Source organism: Lytechinus variegatus, chromosome 7 (assembly GCF_018143015.1).
Source record: "Lytechinus variegatus isolate NC3 chromosome 7, Lvar_3.0, whole genome shotgun sequence".
Classification (NCBI taxonomy): Eukaryota; Metazoa; Echinodermata; class Echinoidea; order Temnopleuroida; family Toxopneustidae; genus Lytechinus; species Lytechinus variegatus.
In genome coordinates, this window is record NC_054746.1 from 24,994,085 (window position 1) to 25,015,481 (window position 21,397).

The following is a 21,397-nucleotide window of genomic DNA, read 5'->3' on the forward strand; positions in this document are numbered from 1 at the left end:
ATTCAGGTAAATAGTAATTTTCATTTTTGACCCTATTCTTTCATTCAAATGATGTACTCCAATGTCTCACTTTTCTACAATTCATATATTTCTGCAGAAATAAAAATGAATGTCAAGAAATATTCTGAACAAACTCAAATTATTGTTAAAATAATATATTCAAGTGTTTATTAGAACAAAATAAACAAGAATGTGAAAACATCAAAAAAGTCCATCAATTTTCTACAAAAAATAATTTAGTCTTTATAAGACAATGGTAAAATTCCCCCCAAACCATGACAATGGTTTCAGCTGCATTACAGAATAATTACACCAAGAATAAAGTGCAAATCACAAAGGATTTTCTCTCTTTATATACAAAATTCATTACAAATAGTATTACCAGTATAGAGAGCCCCATGTTGGCTCTAACTTTACTTCAGCATACCAATAATTACCAAAAATGAATATAAGAAGAGAGTCAGAGAGAGAGAGAGGGAGAGATTTCTGACTGTACATGTACTTCAACTTGTGACAAGTTGTGGAGTGGAAAGCACCCCATTTGCCATTAGTTGATGGTGACTACACAGACTCCAGCCAATCACGACATCCTTCTACAGCTTACCTCACAGCAAGGTAGCCAATCATATCAGGCTAATCACTCAAGCCCCTCCCCCCTTCCATTCACCACAAGCACTTACTAGGACGCACAGGAAGTTTTCGTGAGTGCAGGAAAATGAAGTGAATAGGTGGGAGAGAAGCAGTTGTGAACATGGATATAAGTGGATGAGTTTTGCGCCTAAGATCACTACAGCTTGCTAATAAGGAAAAGGAAGAGGGACTTTCAAATTTTAACTGACTCAGCCTGGATCAAAGATCAGTAGAGCTACACATGAAGTATTATTCCTGATTATTAGCCTGCTGGTTCAGAGTTTTATTTCTGTTGTCACAACAAGTTTTTCCAGTGATATTCTTCTACACCATCTACAAAAAAGGGGAAAATTCTAAACCTATCAAAGAGAGCAGCACCACCTGCATTTGGTGTTTTGGATAGTGTATTAACAGTCACAGAAAATGGTAAGTTTTTTTTAATTGCTTTCTATACCCTTTAAAAATACCATAATTCATTCAATTTTATTTATTGTTAAAATTGACTGAAATCAGTCTAAATGTTTGGTGTTTTTTCTTTTCTATTGTTTTATTCTGTATCATAAAATTAAATGCTATAGGGTGCCATTATTTATAAATGTATATTCATATCATTTTCTACAAGTTGTTGAGACATTACTACATTATGTTTTTGGAACCAAACTATTGATTACTAGTATATATATTTCAAACATTTTCATTTCGTAAACTTACCACTTATATTAATTCACCTTGAAATCAAATAAAAATGTTATTCACTGATATCTGGAAATCTTGTCATTTTCTTTTATTTGAGGGAAATGAGAGGAGGATCAATATATAAAAATGAAATAATTCAATATCATATTTCAGGGGTTCTCAAACTTTTTCTTTGAAGGGCCAGATGAGACACCAAGTAAACCTGAAAGGGCCAGGGTGAAGTGGATACTAAGAAAAAATGTGCGCGAAGCGCAAAGACCCTTGTGGTCGGGATCCTAGATGCTCTCTTGTGCAATATGGCCCTTATTTTGGGAGCATTTAATCCAACAAATTTATAACAGTTTCATATGGAACTCAGGCAAAATTAGAAAAGATTTCAAAATACAGCAAGAGTCAATATTAATGATAACAAATTTGTAGTACTTTGTTAAAGGAATCTAGATTGTACCTGTAAATACCTGGTATTGGGGAGACAGATAATGTCTTGAAGTAACATTATTTTTTTGAAGTCAAAGAAGAATGAATGATAGGGCATGTCTAAAGTAGTCTCTAACAAGGATGTCAGTCTCCTAGTCACTTTCAATATGGAAAAATTGACAGTCTGTCAGCAACAAGTTGCTTGAACCTTTGCACAAACGGTGCAATTGCCAGACGAAGGCACTGGTGCAAATGTTCACTGGTCAAGCAGGGGCCGCAGAAGCGCGGGGGGGGGGGGTTGCAGCCCACAATTTTTTCCAAAACCATGAACAAAAAAGTAAAAATGACCATATGATTGTGATTTTTTTTGCATGGCCAGCCCCCCCCCCCCCCGCACATTGAAAACCGTTTCGCGGCCCCTCTCAAAGTAATATTTCCTCTGACAATGCAATATTTCCTCTGAAAATACTTCAAATGTTTGGAATTCATCCATCATTGTTCTTATAAACCTTCAAATTACAGTAATCATTTTTCAAATACTATTATCATATGCCAATTTTTAAAGCCCTTTGGACTAAATAATAAATATTCATGGTCATGGAAAATAATTCAAATTTAATTTCCATCTGCATTTTCTTTTTCAAATAAACCAGTATACAAACCAGATAATTTTTGGATAATTTATTAATTTTTTTTTTTTGGGGGGGGACAAAAGTTGTGAGGAATTCCCAACATAGCAACAAACAATGTATACAAATCATAATTGTGGCCAAATCATCACGAGAGTTTAATGGAATACCACGCACTAGGTTACATAAAAATCATTTAGTAAAGTGGTCTAATTCCTTGACCATTTCAACTTTCAAATGCCCAGATCTGTATGTATGCCCCTGAGTTAATTAATAATCATGTCCATTATAGTGCAGTGTAGATTAGGGAGACTGGTTATTGCACACACATATAGGCCTATATGATTTTTCTTTGAATTGTGCATTAGCACTGTATCTAATTTTAAGTTGCTAGGCACCAGGTAGCAAGCATTAAAAACAATTTTATTAGTTAACTATTGCCCTAAATTGGATTATTGTGAAAACTGCACTATGATTACTGATGATGACACTCATTCTACAAATGTGTATATTTTTCATACATGTCACAATTTTGAGAGTTCAAGGAACACATTTCCCCTTAAATTGACTTAAAAACAAAAACAATAGCATTGAAATAATATTTGATGAAAGTGTATAATAATGCTTCACATTTCAATGCCTCTGTTATAAATGCATCAATTCAATTCAGGAAATATGTTAGGGGTTAAGAAAAAGTACTCAGTTAATTTAATAAAGATGGGATTCAGCTAGCAGACTATCAAAATCAACTGTTATGAATAGCACATGAATAATTCCAATTCATGATAACAATTGCACAAATTTACTGTGATATTTTAGAAGGAAATAAGTATGCAAAATTTAAATATTTTAGATTACATCCCATATTGGCAACTGGAATCGCATTATATTTTCAGTATAAATGTAAAAATTACATAAACCATTAATTCTTAACAGGTTTTATACTTCATTAAATTGTAGTCATTTTTTATCAAGTATGTACAGAGTATCATACCAATTCACACTGTTTATGAAAGTTACATTCAAATTAAAACAATAAGATTGTTTCTGTTTTATCAAATAGTATATTCTACAGCTAGAAATAATGCATACTAAAAATGATTGTTAGGTTTTGTTACATTTTTAAATAAATTTTTAAAACACAAGATTACGAAAATCTAACAAAAGCACTTTATTCTGGATAGAGCATCTATATGCTGATGTGACAATGCATACACAAACACATGCACCACTCCCTGGGTATATATGAATACAATCTATTGAGGAAAAACAAAATCCTATCAACTAATGATTTTATTCATGTTTATTGAATATTAATGAGTTTTCACAGAATCTGACAGCTTGAAGAGGAAGGTTATAAGTTGATTTTCATAAAAGCAGAAAATGACAGAAATATAGAGATTTAGCAAAAATCCTTTTAATATCAAAGAGACATGAATTTTTAAAGTTCTAATTTTGTAATGTGACATGCGACCAGCTCCTACATGAAGGCAATAAAACATATCAATTCATCAATGGAAAACTGCAATTTGTGAAATATATGGGACCTGCAGGTATGGGATTTTCAATCAAAAATCAACAATTTAAAAATTAATAACTATTACTTTTGAAGGTGGGTTTTCAACCAAACCTACTTACTATGTTCCTCTAGATTTATTAAAACCACATTGATGTCGGCAAGTAATAGTTGTTATTCTCCGAAATGCATTAAAATTTGACAATGCCTTTCAATTGAATAGAAATAAAAAGAAATACATACTGTAACCATTCAACCATTTGCATTCTATAATAAAACAGAAGGATGAGAATAGAAATTTCTAAATATCAATAGAGGAGGAATCCAGCAAGGGAACAATTGAATTGAAGCAAACGCATCACAAGGATAATGCTAATAAAACAAGTAAGATGTAAAACAACAAAAAACCCAGGAAAAAATCAAGATTCATTTAGATGCACAACATTAACTCGCGAAGCCTGAACGTAAGTGAATTATCTTGCTTAATGAGCCATTTATACATGACAGGATGTTCACATTCAGAATGAATTAGTTAACAAATAACTTCTTTGCGTACATCCTTCTCTTCTCCCTCTTCCTGAACAGGAACATGCACTTATTATAAGTGAACTCCAAACTTCTTATGACTCCAATATACATCGCAGTAATTCTCACCTCTTGAAAAGTCTCTAATTGAATATTTTCCTGAGAATATTGTACATTGACCCCATAAAAGCACCCATGGCTACCACGGCTACCAATTATCACATTAACCACCCTGTCAAATGACTTTCATTTCGGCACACAAAATTGATATAAATAGAATTGGCACTTCTGAAGAAGAAGAATATCATATGACTTTCTTTAAGATCTTTTGATAAAAATAGTGTATTTTTCTTGACACATACTTTTGGCTGTACAAGGAATATATCATTGTTTAAATATTAAGCCTTTATCATATTGGTCTATATAAAGTTAGACAGAGATTTATCTAATAATGAAATGAGATAATACCAGAAAAGTATTCTGTTGAAAATAGGCTGTCAACTTCTTTAATCTAATTATCTATAGATAAACATAGGATGAATGGGATGCCCGCTTCTCATCCCAACACAAAAACACAAGAAGTTGTGCTGTTTTATTTGTAACTCTGCTATAAATTTACAAACAGTGTATATCTGTTTGAGCATGGTCCTATTACATTTGACATTCATAAATAGATTTTCCAAGGAATTATAGCTCTGATTCATCTGATCCATGCAGATTGCTACCAGCAGCATCCAGCATCATCATTACTAACAAACAAGGGCATCACAAAGTATTAACATCCCCTAATCCGCTAAAGATACTCTAATAATAATAAAGGGGATTTGGTAAAGCGCACATATCCACCTTCTCAGGTGATCAAGGCACCCCTCTAACCCGGCTAAGCTGGTCACCAGATTCCCAAGCTCACAGCTTTTGAGGAATTATTTTGTGCCTGAATCCATTTACATCACCTGGATCGAGTGCAGCATATGGTGGACTAATTTCTTGCTGAACAAAATTTAGCAAATGAACGGGACATCGAAACCACAACCCTCTGTTCCAAAGTCCGGAGACTAATCCCCTTGACCAAAATGCTTCACTAACACTCCTCAATTAGAAAATATCATTATACCACTCGCCAAGAACTGGGACATAAAAAGTTTATTTCCATGCAGATTGTTCATCAATTTACCTGACTGCTTTAGTATTTTGCACATATTAAGTTGTCAGGGAAAGAGCAATACAGACCAAGATTTCTCCTCATTTGGTGCTTGAGGTGCATATGTAGAGTATGAATTAGAGAATCAATATCATCAACTATTTTCAATTAATTTTTTTCTTTTCTTCTCTACCTTTTTGACCTTGCAGGAGAAGCATGTCATCTTTGCTTTAGTAGTCCTGGTCCTGGCCATTGTGGTTCCCAGTATGATCTTAGCAGCACCGACTTTCCTAGACACTATCTTGGATCCCGACAGAGATGATGGCGTTGATCAGGCCTTTGATCCACCAGCACTACAGCCCCTTCACGACACGGACGTCAGCCCATTCAACAGCAACGACCAAGGATACGGACTGAGTCAGCATCTCCGTGACAGGAGGACATCTAGGTTGAGCAACAAGCAATGCATGAATACCTGCTGGTTCTGTATAAGTACGTTCAGGAAAGACATTATCCAGCTTGGGGAATGCCTCGCTGGCTGTACGAACAAAAGGCTTACAAACCCCCTCGAGACACAGGCATGGAGCAAGTGTGCGAAATACTCTCATTTCTAATAAATGAAAAGACTCTATTGGTGAAACAACCCAGACCTATAGCAGCCGCTTAAATATGTGCCATCAAAATTGTTATATTTACTTTGCTAGGGACCCACAACAATTTCAAATAGCATTGTTGCGAGCAGGTAACACAAGTGATTGAAATATAAGAAATTCTAAACCCCTGATTATCTTTTACCATAAATCATTGCTTTCATCAGAAAGTTCCTAGAAGAAAACTATTTCTGTGACAATAGCATCTCTATACAGATAATCAATTATGTGAATTATGAAAACCACTCCAAAAACTTGTGCTGTAATGTGTGCTAATATCTTTGGGCTGGATCCACAGGAGACTGTTTAAAGAGTAGTTAAATTTGAAGAAAAATGATATTCATATGCTCTTCTGCTCCTCATTTTATTTTCTCAAAGATCCATTAACGATTGAAAAGTCTATGCGCAAGACATGACAGAGCTTCACAACAAATACATGATGAAATTATTCATTCCAAATGATACGCTTCCCAGTAGAAATTGTAAAAACTACCATTTTATTTATTCATAATTTACATCTTAATATTCTGAAAAAACAATATTCCAAATGAAATGAAAATATTGGCTATTCATAAAATAAGTATCATTGTTTTTTTTAAATTGTATATATGCCTTTTGACATTCACCCCTAGAGCTGCATAAACTAGAAACAAGTACCTTGAATTGACATAAAAATATATGATAATATAAATTATTATTATTGATATGATAATGCTTTTATTTGTCAATGAAATGACAATAAAATGAAGTGTTACCTTAGGTATAATGAAAATAGTATTCAGTTTTGATATATTTCCATGTTTTCTTTACTGCAAAAATTTATGCATCCCCCAAACCTTCCACCGTTGGGATTTTCCCTTCCTGTTTCATGATAAACGATAAACCAGAGACAGGGTATCCCCCCAAAAACAATCAAGTCAAATGTTGTAGTATTGCTACCACCTAACCCATGTTTCCTTTGCCATAAGATGGGTTGAGCAATTATCTTAAATGCTTTACCAATATCTGCTTCACAGTGCAGTATAGCTGTATAGAAATGAATGAAGATATATCTATTTATTATTGTATATAGTGTAAAGATGTGAACTCTTAGTTTGTATTTTTATTTGTCCTTTGAAGTCATGGAAGTGTTTTCTGCAAATTGAATGGTTCTAATGTCTGTGTACCCTCCAAAATATCCAAACAGACATATATATGCATACTGCAAAGTCAGTAAATCCTCTAACAATATATTTTTTCAATCTTATGGGGAGTCCCTTGCCTATATTACTGTACACATGCTTAAATCCCTCCTAAAAGAAGTATTGACCCTTTTGAAATATTGGTATTTTTGTGTGCTTTTTAAAGTACAATTTGTAAACCTTGTGGTTTATTATTAACCCTTTGAATATACACCTCTTCTGAAATGGGCACTTCCATATCTTGCAAATTCTAGATTAAGTAAAGGAAAATATTCTCTAAACATCAGTGGAAAAGAGAGCCCCCTTTTTATTAATTCCTTTTCCTTTTTGACATAAATACACGGCATATGTATTTTCATGTGTACAGCAACATAGATGAGTTACCCAGGACTTTCAATGACTTTGTGTAGTACTAGTGGTAGAATTATGAATTCATACGCCACATGCATGTTATTCAGAAGATTCTATGACAAATTTTGGATAAAAGCTGTATTCAAGATTTTAAAACAATGAAATTGCACACACACCTGTTTCTTTGGTGTTCATTTGAGTAAAAAAGGGGGGGGGGTGAAATATATCAGAAGTTATATGAGTTCATCTGCATCAGAAGAAATGGGGGGGGGGATAAATGGAGAGGAATGACTGATGAACAGCTCAGAAGGGAGGTACTTCAGTATGCGTGGGTGTGTGTGTCAATGAGAAGGGGAGGGAGATGAGATATGATCGAGATGAAATCGAAAGATAGGGTAGAGATGAAAGAGAGAGGAGGGGGGGTAGGGGAAAATCTATAGCAGAGAAAGAGAGAGAGAGAAAGGGAGAGGTCAGAAAGAAGCGGATGGTACAAGGGAAAAGAGAGATAAAGAAGAAAGAAATAGCAAGAAAAAGGTGAGAGATGAAGAGAAAAATCGAGAGTGAGGAGGAAAGAAATGATTGGGAAAGATAGATTTTGGGAAAAAGAGAGTTGTAAGTTGAATGATAGATAAATAGATAAATAGATAGAAAGAAAGAAATATAGATAGACAGACAGACATATAAATAAATAGATCAATAAGACAGACAGATAGATAGATAGCTAGACAGACAGACACATAAATAAATAGAAAGATAGATCAATAGATAGATAGATAGATGGACACACTCTAAAACCGAAGAGCTACGAAGAGCTTATTTAGCTCTTAAAGAGCATGTATAGTGACTGCACTTCGGAGTGATGATTTTTCTAGTTCAAATTTGAACGAGAAAAATCAGCACTCCGAAGTGCAGTCACTGTACACGCTCTTTAAGAGCTAAATTAGCTCTTCATAGCTCTTCAATGTTTAGAGTGTAGATAGATAGATAGATGAATAGACAAATAGGTAGATAGATAGATGAATAGACAAATAGATATATTGACAGATATATCTAAATGATATAGAATGCGAAACAAATTCACGAATAATGCAGTTTTTGTAATGCCAACAATTAAGTTCTTTTATTCACTCTCCAAATTTTCGGTAGACCTCTACCTTCTTCAGGGAAGATTCGTGAATTGCCAATACGTGGAAAACCAAGATGCTTGCTAAATGATATAGATATATTGAATGATTGATATATACACGGATAATAGGGGAGAATCAGTGCATGGGGATCAAGGTATGAAATTTAAATGGGAAAGTCATGAAGATAATTGCCTAAAACAGTAAAAACAAAAAATATAAAGCATTTGACAACATAAACCAATTTACAAATAACACCGGCCTTTCTTCCAATAAAGCATGTAATTCATGGACTGTGTGGAGACTTTCATACAGAGTACACACACTACATAACAACCAATATACAAATAATGCACGTAAGCGCGTGCATGCAGGGCCAAATAATGAACGATGTGCGAGAAGAGCCAATGGATATACCGCACCAAGGTCCGCAGGACCAAGTGCGGTATATCCATCTGGCGAGTCGAGCACAGAGTTCATTATTTAGGTCCTCTATGCACAAGATTGCGTGCATTGTTTGTTTTATACAACCCCCTTCCTCGCCATGTTACTGAGTTGCCCTGAATGCTATATTTTGATCTAAATTCTAGATAATTCTAGATAATTCCAGACATCGCACTATCTTGCACTCTGACGTCAGAATGCAGGATAGTACATTTGGTATGACGTCAGAGTGCAGGATAGTGCATTTTGGATGCAATAGTGCAATTCGCCGAATATCATGTGATCCGATTTGGACCAATCAGATTACAGAACATTCTTGGGAGATGTATAATAGTCTTTGTTTGAAGATTGTGGATTCTATGCATTTACTCAATTAATCAAACATCTCATCACAAATTACAACTGAAGGTGGAATCTAAACCTGATTTATAATTTCTGTCTGAGAATTATGGCGAAGCAGAACTCATAAAGAACATGAATTCTCCACCAATGTTTACCGTACGAATTAAGGATATCTCTTGACATTTGATTTTCACAGCGGAAATTTATTTTTACACTTCTGGGGAACTATGCATTGTCTCTAAACAAATTGTGAAAGAAATTGGCAACCTCACTTTTTCAAAGTCAGGTTTCTGGCTGGGGGAAGAATGATATGGTTATGTGTTGTGAGTAACTTACAACGTTCCCTTTGTCAACTATTAAAAATTTATTTAATTGATCATAAAGGAATATAGCTGAAAACAGGAACTCTGCAATATTAATTTTTAATCTAATAGATGGGAAAATAATGAAAATGGGTAAATGAAGAGTCAATATGATGAAACAGAACATCATTTTTTTTTCATGATAAACAATTAAGAGCTTAATTTATAAAAATGTCATCTTTAGTAATCTAAAATATGTGATGATTATTATCTCTCACATAGATAACTCTACATGAATATAATGAGTAAAACTGTCTCATAAAAATACTGATCCTTATTCTGCAAGAAAGTGCAACCAATTATAACTTTTTTTCAGAAAAAACATAAATATGACAAACAACCTTTTTTTTCAAATTCCACAAATCAATACTCAACAAAAAGTAACCCCCCTTAAACTAACATCCCTAATTTCTGAATCAGGAGGAGTTTTAATTTTTTTTAGATGCGGTGTAGGTAATTTTATATATCACCCTCTGAGAGAATGTTACAGCCATAGTTTATCTCATGCCTCAGTGAGCACTGCCAGAAGGAAAACTGTCACTTTTTGAAAGTAACAAGCCTAATATTATGACTTAAAATCCATTTTTTTTGTTACTAATTCCGCATTTTTATCATGAAACATGTTCAGAAGGCTTGTAAAAGGTACTTTCTAAAATAGGCTATGTTTTCTATACATTAAACAGTTACATATTTCTATCTGTAAAAATTGTCAAATATAACATTTACGTTTGGAAAGAGTATCTCGAACAATATTCACCATTTTCTGGTTCTACCAATATGAAATTTCCATGAAAAATTTTTTTCTTCAAATTTCTGAGGCAAGTATTGTTTCATTTTTGAGCCCTAAAATTATCTCATCAAACTTTTTTTGTTGTTGTCATGTTCATGATCAGTTAAAAATGTGTACTATAGCGAAGAAAAGAAAAGTTGCGCACACTCAATATGTAAATACATGCACGCAGTCAGCAAACCATCTCATCTGCATTTGACTTTGCGAGTAAAAGAGCAATACAATGTTTGGCTTGATCTTTCATATTGAAAATGCTAATTGTTGACATTCCTATGGTGTTTTTGTACAAGGAAAATCTAAACTGCTCAAACCGAAATTACAAGCATGTTACTCTTTTGCAATATTTTCTCTGATTTCTTGTTTCTGTGTAAAAATAAAGATATTACTGTTAAGCGCTTGTCTTGGTCTCTCCCACAATGTATATTTCTAGCAATAAAAATCTTGTAAGGCTGGGGACAACAAGAGAAAATTACAGTTAACTTTGAAGTTGATTTTCTCTGAAATGGGTTTAGCACTGACATATCGCGATACAACGGTTCGGATATGCTCAAAATGAAATTGCATATGGAGTATATAACGTGAGGCTCGATTTCCCTGTTTCTGTCTCTAGAAATGCTTTCATTGTAAATTTGAGAGTCAATAGCCTGCCGCTTTATAGGTGCATGAACATTAAACTGATTATGACGGGGCAATATTAAATGATATAGTCATGCTTTTATCAATACTGGCACAACAGGTTCACAGAGATGTTGACCCATTTTAAATTTTCTTGTTTGCATATGAAAAAAAAACATGGGGCAGGAAAAAGAAATATTAAGTTAAAAGGCAAAGTTTTATCACAGCAATCCACAAGCTAGAAGAAAGAAGCTTAGCATAGGATCTCATTGCTCTAAGTAATTCAGTACAACAAGTTGAGTCAATGGAATTACCTTAAATATTGATAGAATGATAGAATTTGATGGTTGGATTTAAACTACCCATTTCCCATCTCTCTGTATCCATAAAAAGTACAAGTTTCTTTGAATGTTGAATTGAGCTGCTATATCCCCTGCATTCCATGAAATATGTTTTTAGAATGAATAGGAAAATGGCATGTGAATAACAAAAAGTCATATCATACTGCTCAGGCAGTATTTTGATATTTATCCCATTATTCACATTTGATAGAAATATTTTATATGTCAGGATATTTCTTTTGAGGTATTTATTTCAACAAAGGGCATTGTCAATCCGGAAATCTTTTTCTTACTTTCTTACTCATTCATTCTAAAATATTTATTTTTTCCCCTCTCTTTCCTTCTCTGTCAGCCTGTCTGTTCAACTCACCAACGTTGAGGCAAATTATCTGCCTTGAACATAAAGATGTTGAACATAAAGATGTGATGGAACAATTGTCAAACATTTCAGGAATTTTCATTTTATTTTTAAAATCAGGGCAATTAAAATAAAATCAACTTTTGACCACCACAAAGGAAATGATGCCTGTAGCCAGGGTGCTACATAAGCACTTGCCCGATTGCCCGGGGCAAGTAAAAGTTATAGTCCGGCAAGTGTTTTAAAGTAAAGACCAAAACTACTTGCCCGAATTGGGCAAGCAAAATTCTCACAGTAGGATTGCCAAAATTAGGGTTGATATGATACATGTACATGTATACCGACCCTAAATTTGGTCATGGCGGGCAAGATAAAATCACTTTGTACATCAGTTCATGTCAAAAGAGAGAAAAGAAAGGTCAATGGTTTCTAAATCCATAATATTTTCTTTTGAAGAATTAAAGTTTTTTTCAAGGATTTTTTCGGGCAATAGATTTCAGGCAAGTATATTCCAACTATTTAAAAATTGACTTGCCCAATAGGGCAAGTTCATCTAAAAAGTTATGTAGCACCCTGCTGTAGCCTACTAATGGCAAAAAGAAAAAAAAATATGTTTGTGTTATCAAGCACCAAGAATATTCTATGCATTTAAAAAAATGAAAATTTGCTACATATTATTTTACCAGCCAAAATAAAGAAATGCTTTCTTTTATTCTCAACTTCTTATTAAAAATGAAAATAGCATTCAATTCTTTGGAATTAGTCATCTGATGGATATAACAACATGGCTGTGGGTTGATCTTCGAGAGAAATAAGTTTTTTTAACACCTTGCTTTAGTTTCTAATATCTTATCATTAACAATGTGTTTGTCATTGGTATATCATGTGAAATAATTTGAAATTAAGTGTACAGGGAATGATTTTCAAATTTCAATGAGTGAATAAACCATTGATCAATTCAATTCATGATTGAAAATTGTTCCTTTTCTTTTCTTCCTTTTCTTTCTGCTACCAGATGCCTAAGGATGATATTTATGAAGATAAATGTTTAAAGCAATACTAGTCTGACTAAACAGGTCTTTCAAGAGCATTTACAGAAACATTTATAACTTTATTTTACACATCGAAATACTGTCAGTTGGTATACGCATTACGCTCCAAATGCAAAATTATGGTTTATTTATTTTCATAAAATTTCATCTTCCATGACAATGTTACACCTGGCTTAACAACTTGAATTACTTTCAAATACCAGTACTGATGACATCCATCACAATGAAAAACTACTGCATACAGCATTTTACCATGAACTATTGCTCTCCATATAACCATATTAATTGGGTGCATGTTAGCAATTATGGGCTTTTATTTATTGGGTCAAACAAATAGCGCTAAATACTCTACACTCGTAGTAGCAATATCATACATTCTTGAATGGAATGAATGGGAAGATACTGTGGCAAATGGCTGCTTATCAATGGGTGGTATTAGGGTTAAAAAAATGGAAAGGTGGCTCATATTGATATAAATTAGTATAGAAATAATTAAATATTTGTTTTTCCTTTTATACTATCACATGAATGATATGGCCATATTAATTGAAAATAAATTTAAATATCTATGGTTAGGCCTATCTAATCATTAATATTTTTTCCAAATAATATTCAAGACTATCCAGAATTGAATGTACAAAAATCAATTTTAAAAAATTAAAAAAACAGAGAAGATAAACTATGAAATAGTTGGATTTTTAAAAATTTGATCAAATACTTCCGGCAAGCAGCCAGCCACTAATTCATGTTAAAATGTGCAACTTCTAAATGAAGCTATAAATCTGCTCAGTATTGCTCTATTGATTTACTGGGCATCTTCATCATCATTTCCTTTAAAATTATACCTATAAACAATGATCTATGTCGGGCAATGACGATGATTTTATTTCATTGACGGCCCCTCCTGGGGGGCATAGAAGAGATTGTAACAATGGCAATAATAGGCATAACAAAAATACAAAAGTAATGAAAAACAAGTGGAATGCCTCTGGCCGTCTCACCTGCATCACGCGGTTCAATATAGCAGCAGTGCTGACTATGAATACTACTCTAACTCGCACAAGATGTTCAGTGATACATGGTTACTCTTATGTCCAAGTTTAATGAACTAGACCACTTTTTATGAACTAGACCAATAAACTTACAGAGATATGATGGTGGTTATTCAACGAAAAACCCCAACATGGCCAAAGTTCATTGACCTTACATGACCTTTGACCTTGATCATGTGACCTGAAACTCGCACAGGATGTTCAGTGATACTTGATTACTCTTATGTACAAGTTTCATGAATCAGATCCATAAACATTCAAAGTTATGATGGTAATTCAACAGATACACCCAATTCGGCCAAAGTTCATTGACCTTTGACCTTGGTCATGTGACCTGAAATGAGCACAGGATGTTCAGTGATACTTGATTACTCTAATGTCCAAGTTCAATGAACTAGACCAATAAACTTTCAAAGTTATGGTAATTCAACAGATACCCCCGATTCGGCCAAAGTTCATTGACCCTAAATGACCTTTGACCTTAATCATGAGACCTGAAACTTGCACAAAATGTTCAGTGATGCTTGATTACTATTATGTCCAAGTTTCATTAATCAGATCCATAAACTTTCAAAGTTATGATGGGAATTCAACAGATATCCCCAATTCGGCCAAAGTTCATTGACCCTAAATGACCTTTGACCTTGGTCATGTGACGTGAAACTCATGCAGGATGTTCAGTGATACTTGATTAACCTTATGTCCAAGTTTCATGAACTAGGTCCATATATTTTCTAAGTTATGATGACATTTCAAAAACTTAACCTCAGGTTAAGATTTCGATGTTGATTCCTCCAACATGGTCTAAGTTCATTGACCCTAAATGACCTTTGACCTTAGTCATGTGACATGAAACTCTAATAGGATGTTCAGTAATACTTGATTAACCTTATGGCCAAGTTTTATGAACTAGGTCCATATACTTTCTAAGTTATGACATCATTTCAAAAACTTAACCTCAGGTTAAGATTTGATGTTGACGCCGCCGCCGCCGCCGTCGCCGTCGCCGCCGTCGGAAAAGCGGCGCCTATAGTCTTACTTTGCTTCGCAGGTGAGACAAAAAAATTAAAGAAAAAAAAGAATGAAATATGATGATAATAAACATAATGCACAATACAAGAGTAATGACAGTAACAGGCACAAATTGACCCATCCACCCCAGAGAGTATCCATTATATACATCCTTATATTGCATGGACATGAATGGCTATGACATTTTGCAGTCATCAAGTCCTTGTCACACAAAATGTGGTTCAGGTCACAGTGTCACAAACTTTATCAAATAACTTGCAGAGAAACCACATGGAAATGATAATGATTACCATTTTCACTGCCAAAACACAGTGCATGTTTGGATATTTGAATAGCGCTACTGAAAAAATAACTATACCAAAATGACCTGTTTCCACTTAATCACACACCTTTGTAAATGAACACGACTCCGGGCCTCCGGCTATGCTCAATACGCCTGGGTTTTACAGGAAATATTCCTTTCTTTATTTCACTAGGCATTCTATGGATGATAGAATGGTCAGCTCACCAAGGCCATTAAACACTTCCTAATTCATCAAGAAGCTTTAGTAATTAATTTGATCATGGTCATGAGCCAATATAATGATGTAACACAACATTATCACAAAAAAGGAACCACAGAATTATTGCCTTGATTCGAGACTTCATGAGAATCATAAATCATCAAGCCTTGAATATCAGTCAATAACGATGTGTGATAATAGAGGATATATGATAATTTAATTAGAACTCATTAAGCATATTTTGCTATTCTCAAATTATCTGGGAGAGATAAGTAGATTGGATTTTTTTCAGACCAAGGTCACTTTCAATTAAAAAAAAATTGTCACCTCCAATTCATGGTTTGCATCCAAGTTGCAATCAACCATTTTTCATTCTTAAAACATTGAAATCAACATCTTTTGAAACAAAATATGGCATGTATATAGACGAGAAAGGAGCATTTTTTGACCCGATTCTCCTTAACCATGGACACCAAAATTTTTAAAATCATGATTAAATGATGAGTGATATTTTAAGATAGATAAATATGCATCAACGGAATAAAAAAAAACCCACTTTACCATGCACACAGTAATATGAATTTGCATTGGTCTACAAGCTTAAACCCTAACCGGTGTAAAAACAATCATATATCAAAAGAAAGGCAATGATTCATACAATACAAATATACCAAAGATATTCTATACATCTCCTTCCAATTTTAAGAAATATTAGATAAAAATCAAAGAAACTGCTCCTCCAAAGTACGCTTCGATTGAGCACCCCACGTCGCCTGGAAAGGATGACGTCATGTTGTGTCTGGAGGGTTGCGATTCCATAGGTTTGTGTACAAAAGCATTGGGTATTTTCTTCCATTTCTATATTATGAATCCATTTTTTTTTCCGTTTTCAGATGAAAATGGCATTCACAATTATTCACTGTTGAAATTGATGGAAACCTACAACTATTCACTGCCTTTTTTGTGACTTCTTTGTTTGGCTCTTATTGGGCCTAAATTGCTATGTCAGGAAAAGTTGTGATACATAATCTGAATGCAGATAGATTTGAAATCTACGCCAAATAAGCAGGAAATAAAATATGGCAAAAACTAGTTCAAAACTGTAGATTTCATAATTTAAGCATGTAGGAAAAAATATATGTGATATCACTCTGTGATGGAAGTGAAGAAAATGAAATGCGTAATCTAGAAAGCAAAAGAAATAACCCAGTTTTTCTGTGTAAAAACCTATGGAATCGCGACGCTTCTTACACAACGTGACGTCACGGTCTCGAGGCATTTGAAAAGCACAATAAAGCCTATTTTCTAAGCCGGGTTCGAAGCCCGATAATTGGAATATTCTTAAGCAAAATACTCAGCTGGGAAGGGTGAAAATGAATAAAGCTCACAATGCTGTATTTAGTAGCTTATAAGCTTTCGATTGGTAGATAATTTGTCAATTTCATTTTTGGGTCCGGTCTGGGTCTGTAAAGAGAAATACCAGTGGTTGCAGTAAACACAGATTTCATGAGAAAGTCTGTAAAACCAGGCTTAATTGTCAGTATATCATCGAGGATCTAGATCTGGTACAGTTACATAAACTGAACTTTGTGAAATCTTGAAATCTACGCTGAAAAATGTTCACTCTGAACATCACCAACACGGATAAGCGCACGTGGGACAGTGTATTATTATTATTGCTTTGAATGTCGGCCTGATGCTTGACCCGAATCCTGTGCTTATTTGCTAATTTCTCAGCAATTACACAATTTCTTCCAAAATCCTTTGGCACATATTTTTTATTTATACAAACAGACACTTTGGTGGTCATTTCATTGGATTCTGTACGAACTCATTTTGATATCGTTACCACAACTGGCATTTACTTTTAAACCCATTGTCATTGGGTCTATTAGTATGATTATTAATATCAATGGGAAGAAGTAAATACCAAAGTCCTTTCCTTTTTTTATTTCTTTGCTTGCAGACAAATAAGTACAAGTTTGGGCAGCTTTTCAAACTTATCACATAACAGACAAAGACGTAGCGCTCAGGACTAAATTACATTCATTTTATTATCAATTAACATCTGAACACATAATCTCGCTGATGCCCCATATTTCCTAAGTGTTCTGACTTCTCTCCGCAGCTACCAAGACAATAACCTTGAACTTTTACAAATCTATGACGACTCAAAAGAACAATTAAGAAAAACTTTTTACAGACCATAAAGCCTCGGAAGCTATTTCGATTTCACTCACAATGGAATCACATCTGCCATTTTTGATTGGCACATATATTTTGAACAGAAACATGACATGCATGATCAAAACATGTCATTTCTCATGAAAGTCAGAGTTTATTAGATTGCATAAAGAAAGATGAAGACAATCGAGTGACTACACATCCCTTTCCACCACTCTCTAATATCCGTTACTTGTTTTGCCATTTACAGGGGAGGACAGGTAGCATCTGAAACAGATTTTCTGCTCTGATGGAGATGATGTAGGAGAAACAAAGAAGAGCATGTCACATGCATTGAATACATTCACATCTAAACAAGATAGCAAAGGAGTGGATCCAGATTAAAAATATCAATGTTTAAAAAAAGGGTTTCTGCCCATCAGAGGCCTTTTTTTTATTTGAATGGTTCAAAGAAGTGACCATATTTGTTCCACAACACAAAATTTGACCATGGGCGGAAATCCCAGGAGGGATGCGTCCTCACTTCTCAAAATAGTAGGAGGACGCAATATCAAATGTCTCCCTACTATATTTGGTCTTTTATGATGGAAAGAAATACATCACTAAAAATTGAAATATAACATGTATTTTGGATGACACGACCTTACTTTTGGGGAGATAACCTTTTTTTTTTTGGGGGGAGGGGGCTTGTCAAATTTTCCAGCCCATGGTCCCCCCTACCTTTGGGGAGAGATTTCCGCCCTTGAATTTGACCACTATTTATAGCAGAGTTTCAAGTAGGACGTAGGATTTTTTTCGTATATTTCAGCTATTTTTATACTATTTTGTACAAAACAGGTACAAATTGGCTGTCGAGAAACAATCCCATTTAAATGAAAATAAGTATTGTTTAAAACTGATTGATTATTGTGCTAGATTGTCCTCACTGAAAGTAAAGATACACAGGTAGGATAAGTTAGTATTCCAATCCAGACTTGCAGAGAATTTTAGTGCATTTTTAAACTTGGGTTATTATATCTATTAAATTTGACCTTTTCTTGGGCTTATTAATTGCTGGCTTCTCAGTGTGAAATGGCAGTTGACGCAATGCTTGGAGTGAAGACACCTATAGCTTTGCCATCAAACATTACATACCATAACATTGTTCAAAAACCAATAAAATAAAATATTTCATGGATGATACGATTGGATGGGAGTAACTTTTATACAACCGGTGTCTAGTCACTAAGCATGAACACTTACAGCCTGAGAAATAAAAAGGTCAAACTGGCATCTTCACAATGCCACACTGGGAGCCCCTATTCCTCCGTCCAGGTCTGAAAGGTGCAAAGTTATATCTATATAAAAGGTGCACTAAGATCAGAAACGCACAGAGTTGCACTTTTTAAAGTTGCAAAATGAAACATTCTTAGAGTGTATAATAGCATTGGCATATTATCACCTCTTGTTTCGTTTTTGTACATTATTCCATGGGGGAAAAGTGCAGAGTATCTCACTTTTAAGCCTTTCTGGCTTATGACTTAGAGAACTAGAAACCAAGTTCAATGATTAATTCAGGTCTTTTCAAGATGTTGGTTTTGCTTCAAACTCAGAGCAGCATGACATAGGCCTTGTTCACATTACCAATGACTATAGCAGAGTATAGAGATTAGTTTTCATGCATAGTGTTCAATACATGAAGCTACAATTATTCTTGTATGACTTGCAAGTACCCACCTTTAAAAAAATTGCCCTCCACCAAAATTTCCATTGAAGATTACACGGTTCCAATTAAAATGAAAATCAATACATCAAATGTGAAGATCAAATCATAAGCCCCTTTTACACCTTCACGAATGCAACACGGATCATCCCCGGTTGTCAATTCGGGATGATCCGTGTACAGTCCGTGATTACCATGAACATACCTGCTACTCGTCCGGCGCCATCCTTGATGTAGCGGCATATCCGGGAAAAAAATGTTCAATTTTTTGTACCGGAGTACACGGACGGACAATCATCCGTGTTTATCCTAGTAGCCACCTTGTACATCCGTCTAGCTACCAAATGCATTTTGGAGGCTCCTTGTAAGAGCCAGCTATGTCCGAGGTCGAAATTTGTCCATTGTTTGTGTACATGAACAATAGTCCATGTTCATGATCATGTATGGGTGCGCTTCAGACGTTGAAAAATAGGAAAGAAACTTCAATCTTGGCCATAGCTCTTTAGATATCCCAGTAGAGACCGTAAACCACTATGGAGGTCTGTGTAAGGACCCAGTAACATCCGTGTATTCCGTGTTGACTCCCGGTAGCTTTTCAAGCAGATCCCTACTGCTACCATGTTTATCCTTGTAGAAAACGCATTTTTCCGTACATTTCTGTGTAAATACCCAGTCAAATTTGTAGTCACTCCGGCAATGCTTAAAAAGAAATATCAATTTGGCATCCCAGATCACCACGACTGAGGTCCTTGATGATCCGTGTTGCCTCGATCCTTTAAGGTGTAAAAGGGGCTTAAGAGGCAGTTTGGTAGGTGGTTTACAGGTCAAGGTATGATATGGAACAGGTATCTTATAGGTGTAGGATCTAACACATCTTCGGCAACACCCTTTTGTGTCTCACCTGACCCGTTTCACTTTCACTTAAAGTCACCCATTATCTGCCCCCTTATGGCAGAGTAGGTCTACACATTTAAAAGTCACTTAAAGCAGCCATCATGAATGTTGAATGACCCCCATCTCCATCACTGTTTGATCTCTTAATTAGCAATTTAAAGGTAGAGATACATAGAAAAAAGCAATTATTCTTTCCCCTCCCATCAGGAAAAAGAACAAGTACATGGATATGGGGAGATTCGTTTGACAGATAATGATCTAATGATGCTTGGAATTGGATGTTTTAAAACATGTGCATTATGATATTAACAGGTATGCGTAGAGATACTAGAGGTGTAAAACAAGCTACAATGAAATATCTAAGTTCATGCCCATAATCAAACTGCCAGTTCTCATGCTTTTGGGGATTTCAATAGCTTCAACATGCATAAGCCACCACTACTAGTTGTTCACACATGACTTTCACTAACCATCTACGTCCAGAGTGTGAAAAGCGATTTGTGCTCAATTGAAAGGAGAGATAGGAGAGTTAATCACCAGTTGGAATGAGAACTCCCATTCAAATAAATTAAATATTCACAGAAAAGGCGACACAAAATTCATAACCTATAAAATATAATCATAGATCTATGCAAAAGAGCAATTGGTTTGAATGGGAGCCCATGTTATCATTCATAATACTGATTGAGCTTTCCCTATTATTTCAATTCGGGTCACTTTCATACCTAGGAAACCTAACAAAATATGGGGTCAGGGTTAGCCTAAGCATCAACAAGAATATTGTTGGGGGGAGGTACTTAATGGATGAGAAAATAAATGGAAATCTATCAACATAACTTTCTTTCTATTTCTGGTCAATTACATGG

The 21,397-nt window shown here is 34.7% G+C and overlaps 1 protein-coding gene across 1 annotated transcript; it reads left to right on the top strand.

Moving 5' to 3' along the window:
- The first annotated feature begins 716 nt into the window (after positions 1 to 716).
- On the top strand, positions 717 to 7,909 carry LOC121418834. Its single transcript, XM_041613007.1, has 2 exons — positions 717 to 1,056; positions 5,764 to 7,909. Exons 1-2 carry the CDS (start codon positions 1,054 to 1,056, stop codon positions 6,166 to 6,168), a joined length of 408 nt encoding a protein of 135 aa, XP_041468941.1. The 5' UTR covers positions 717 to 1,053; the 3' UTR covers positions 6,169 to 7,909.
- The last annotated feature ends 13,488 nt before the right edge of the window (positions 7,910 to 21,397 follow it).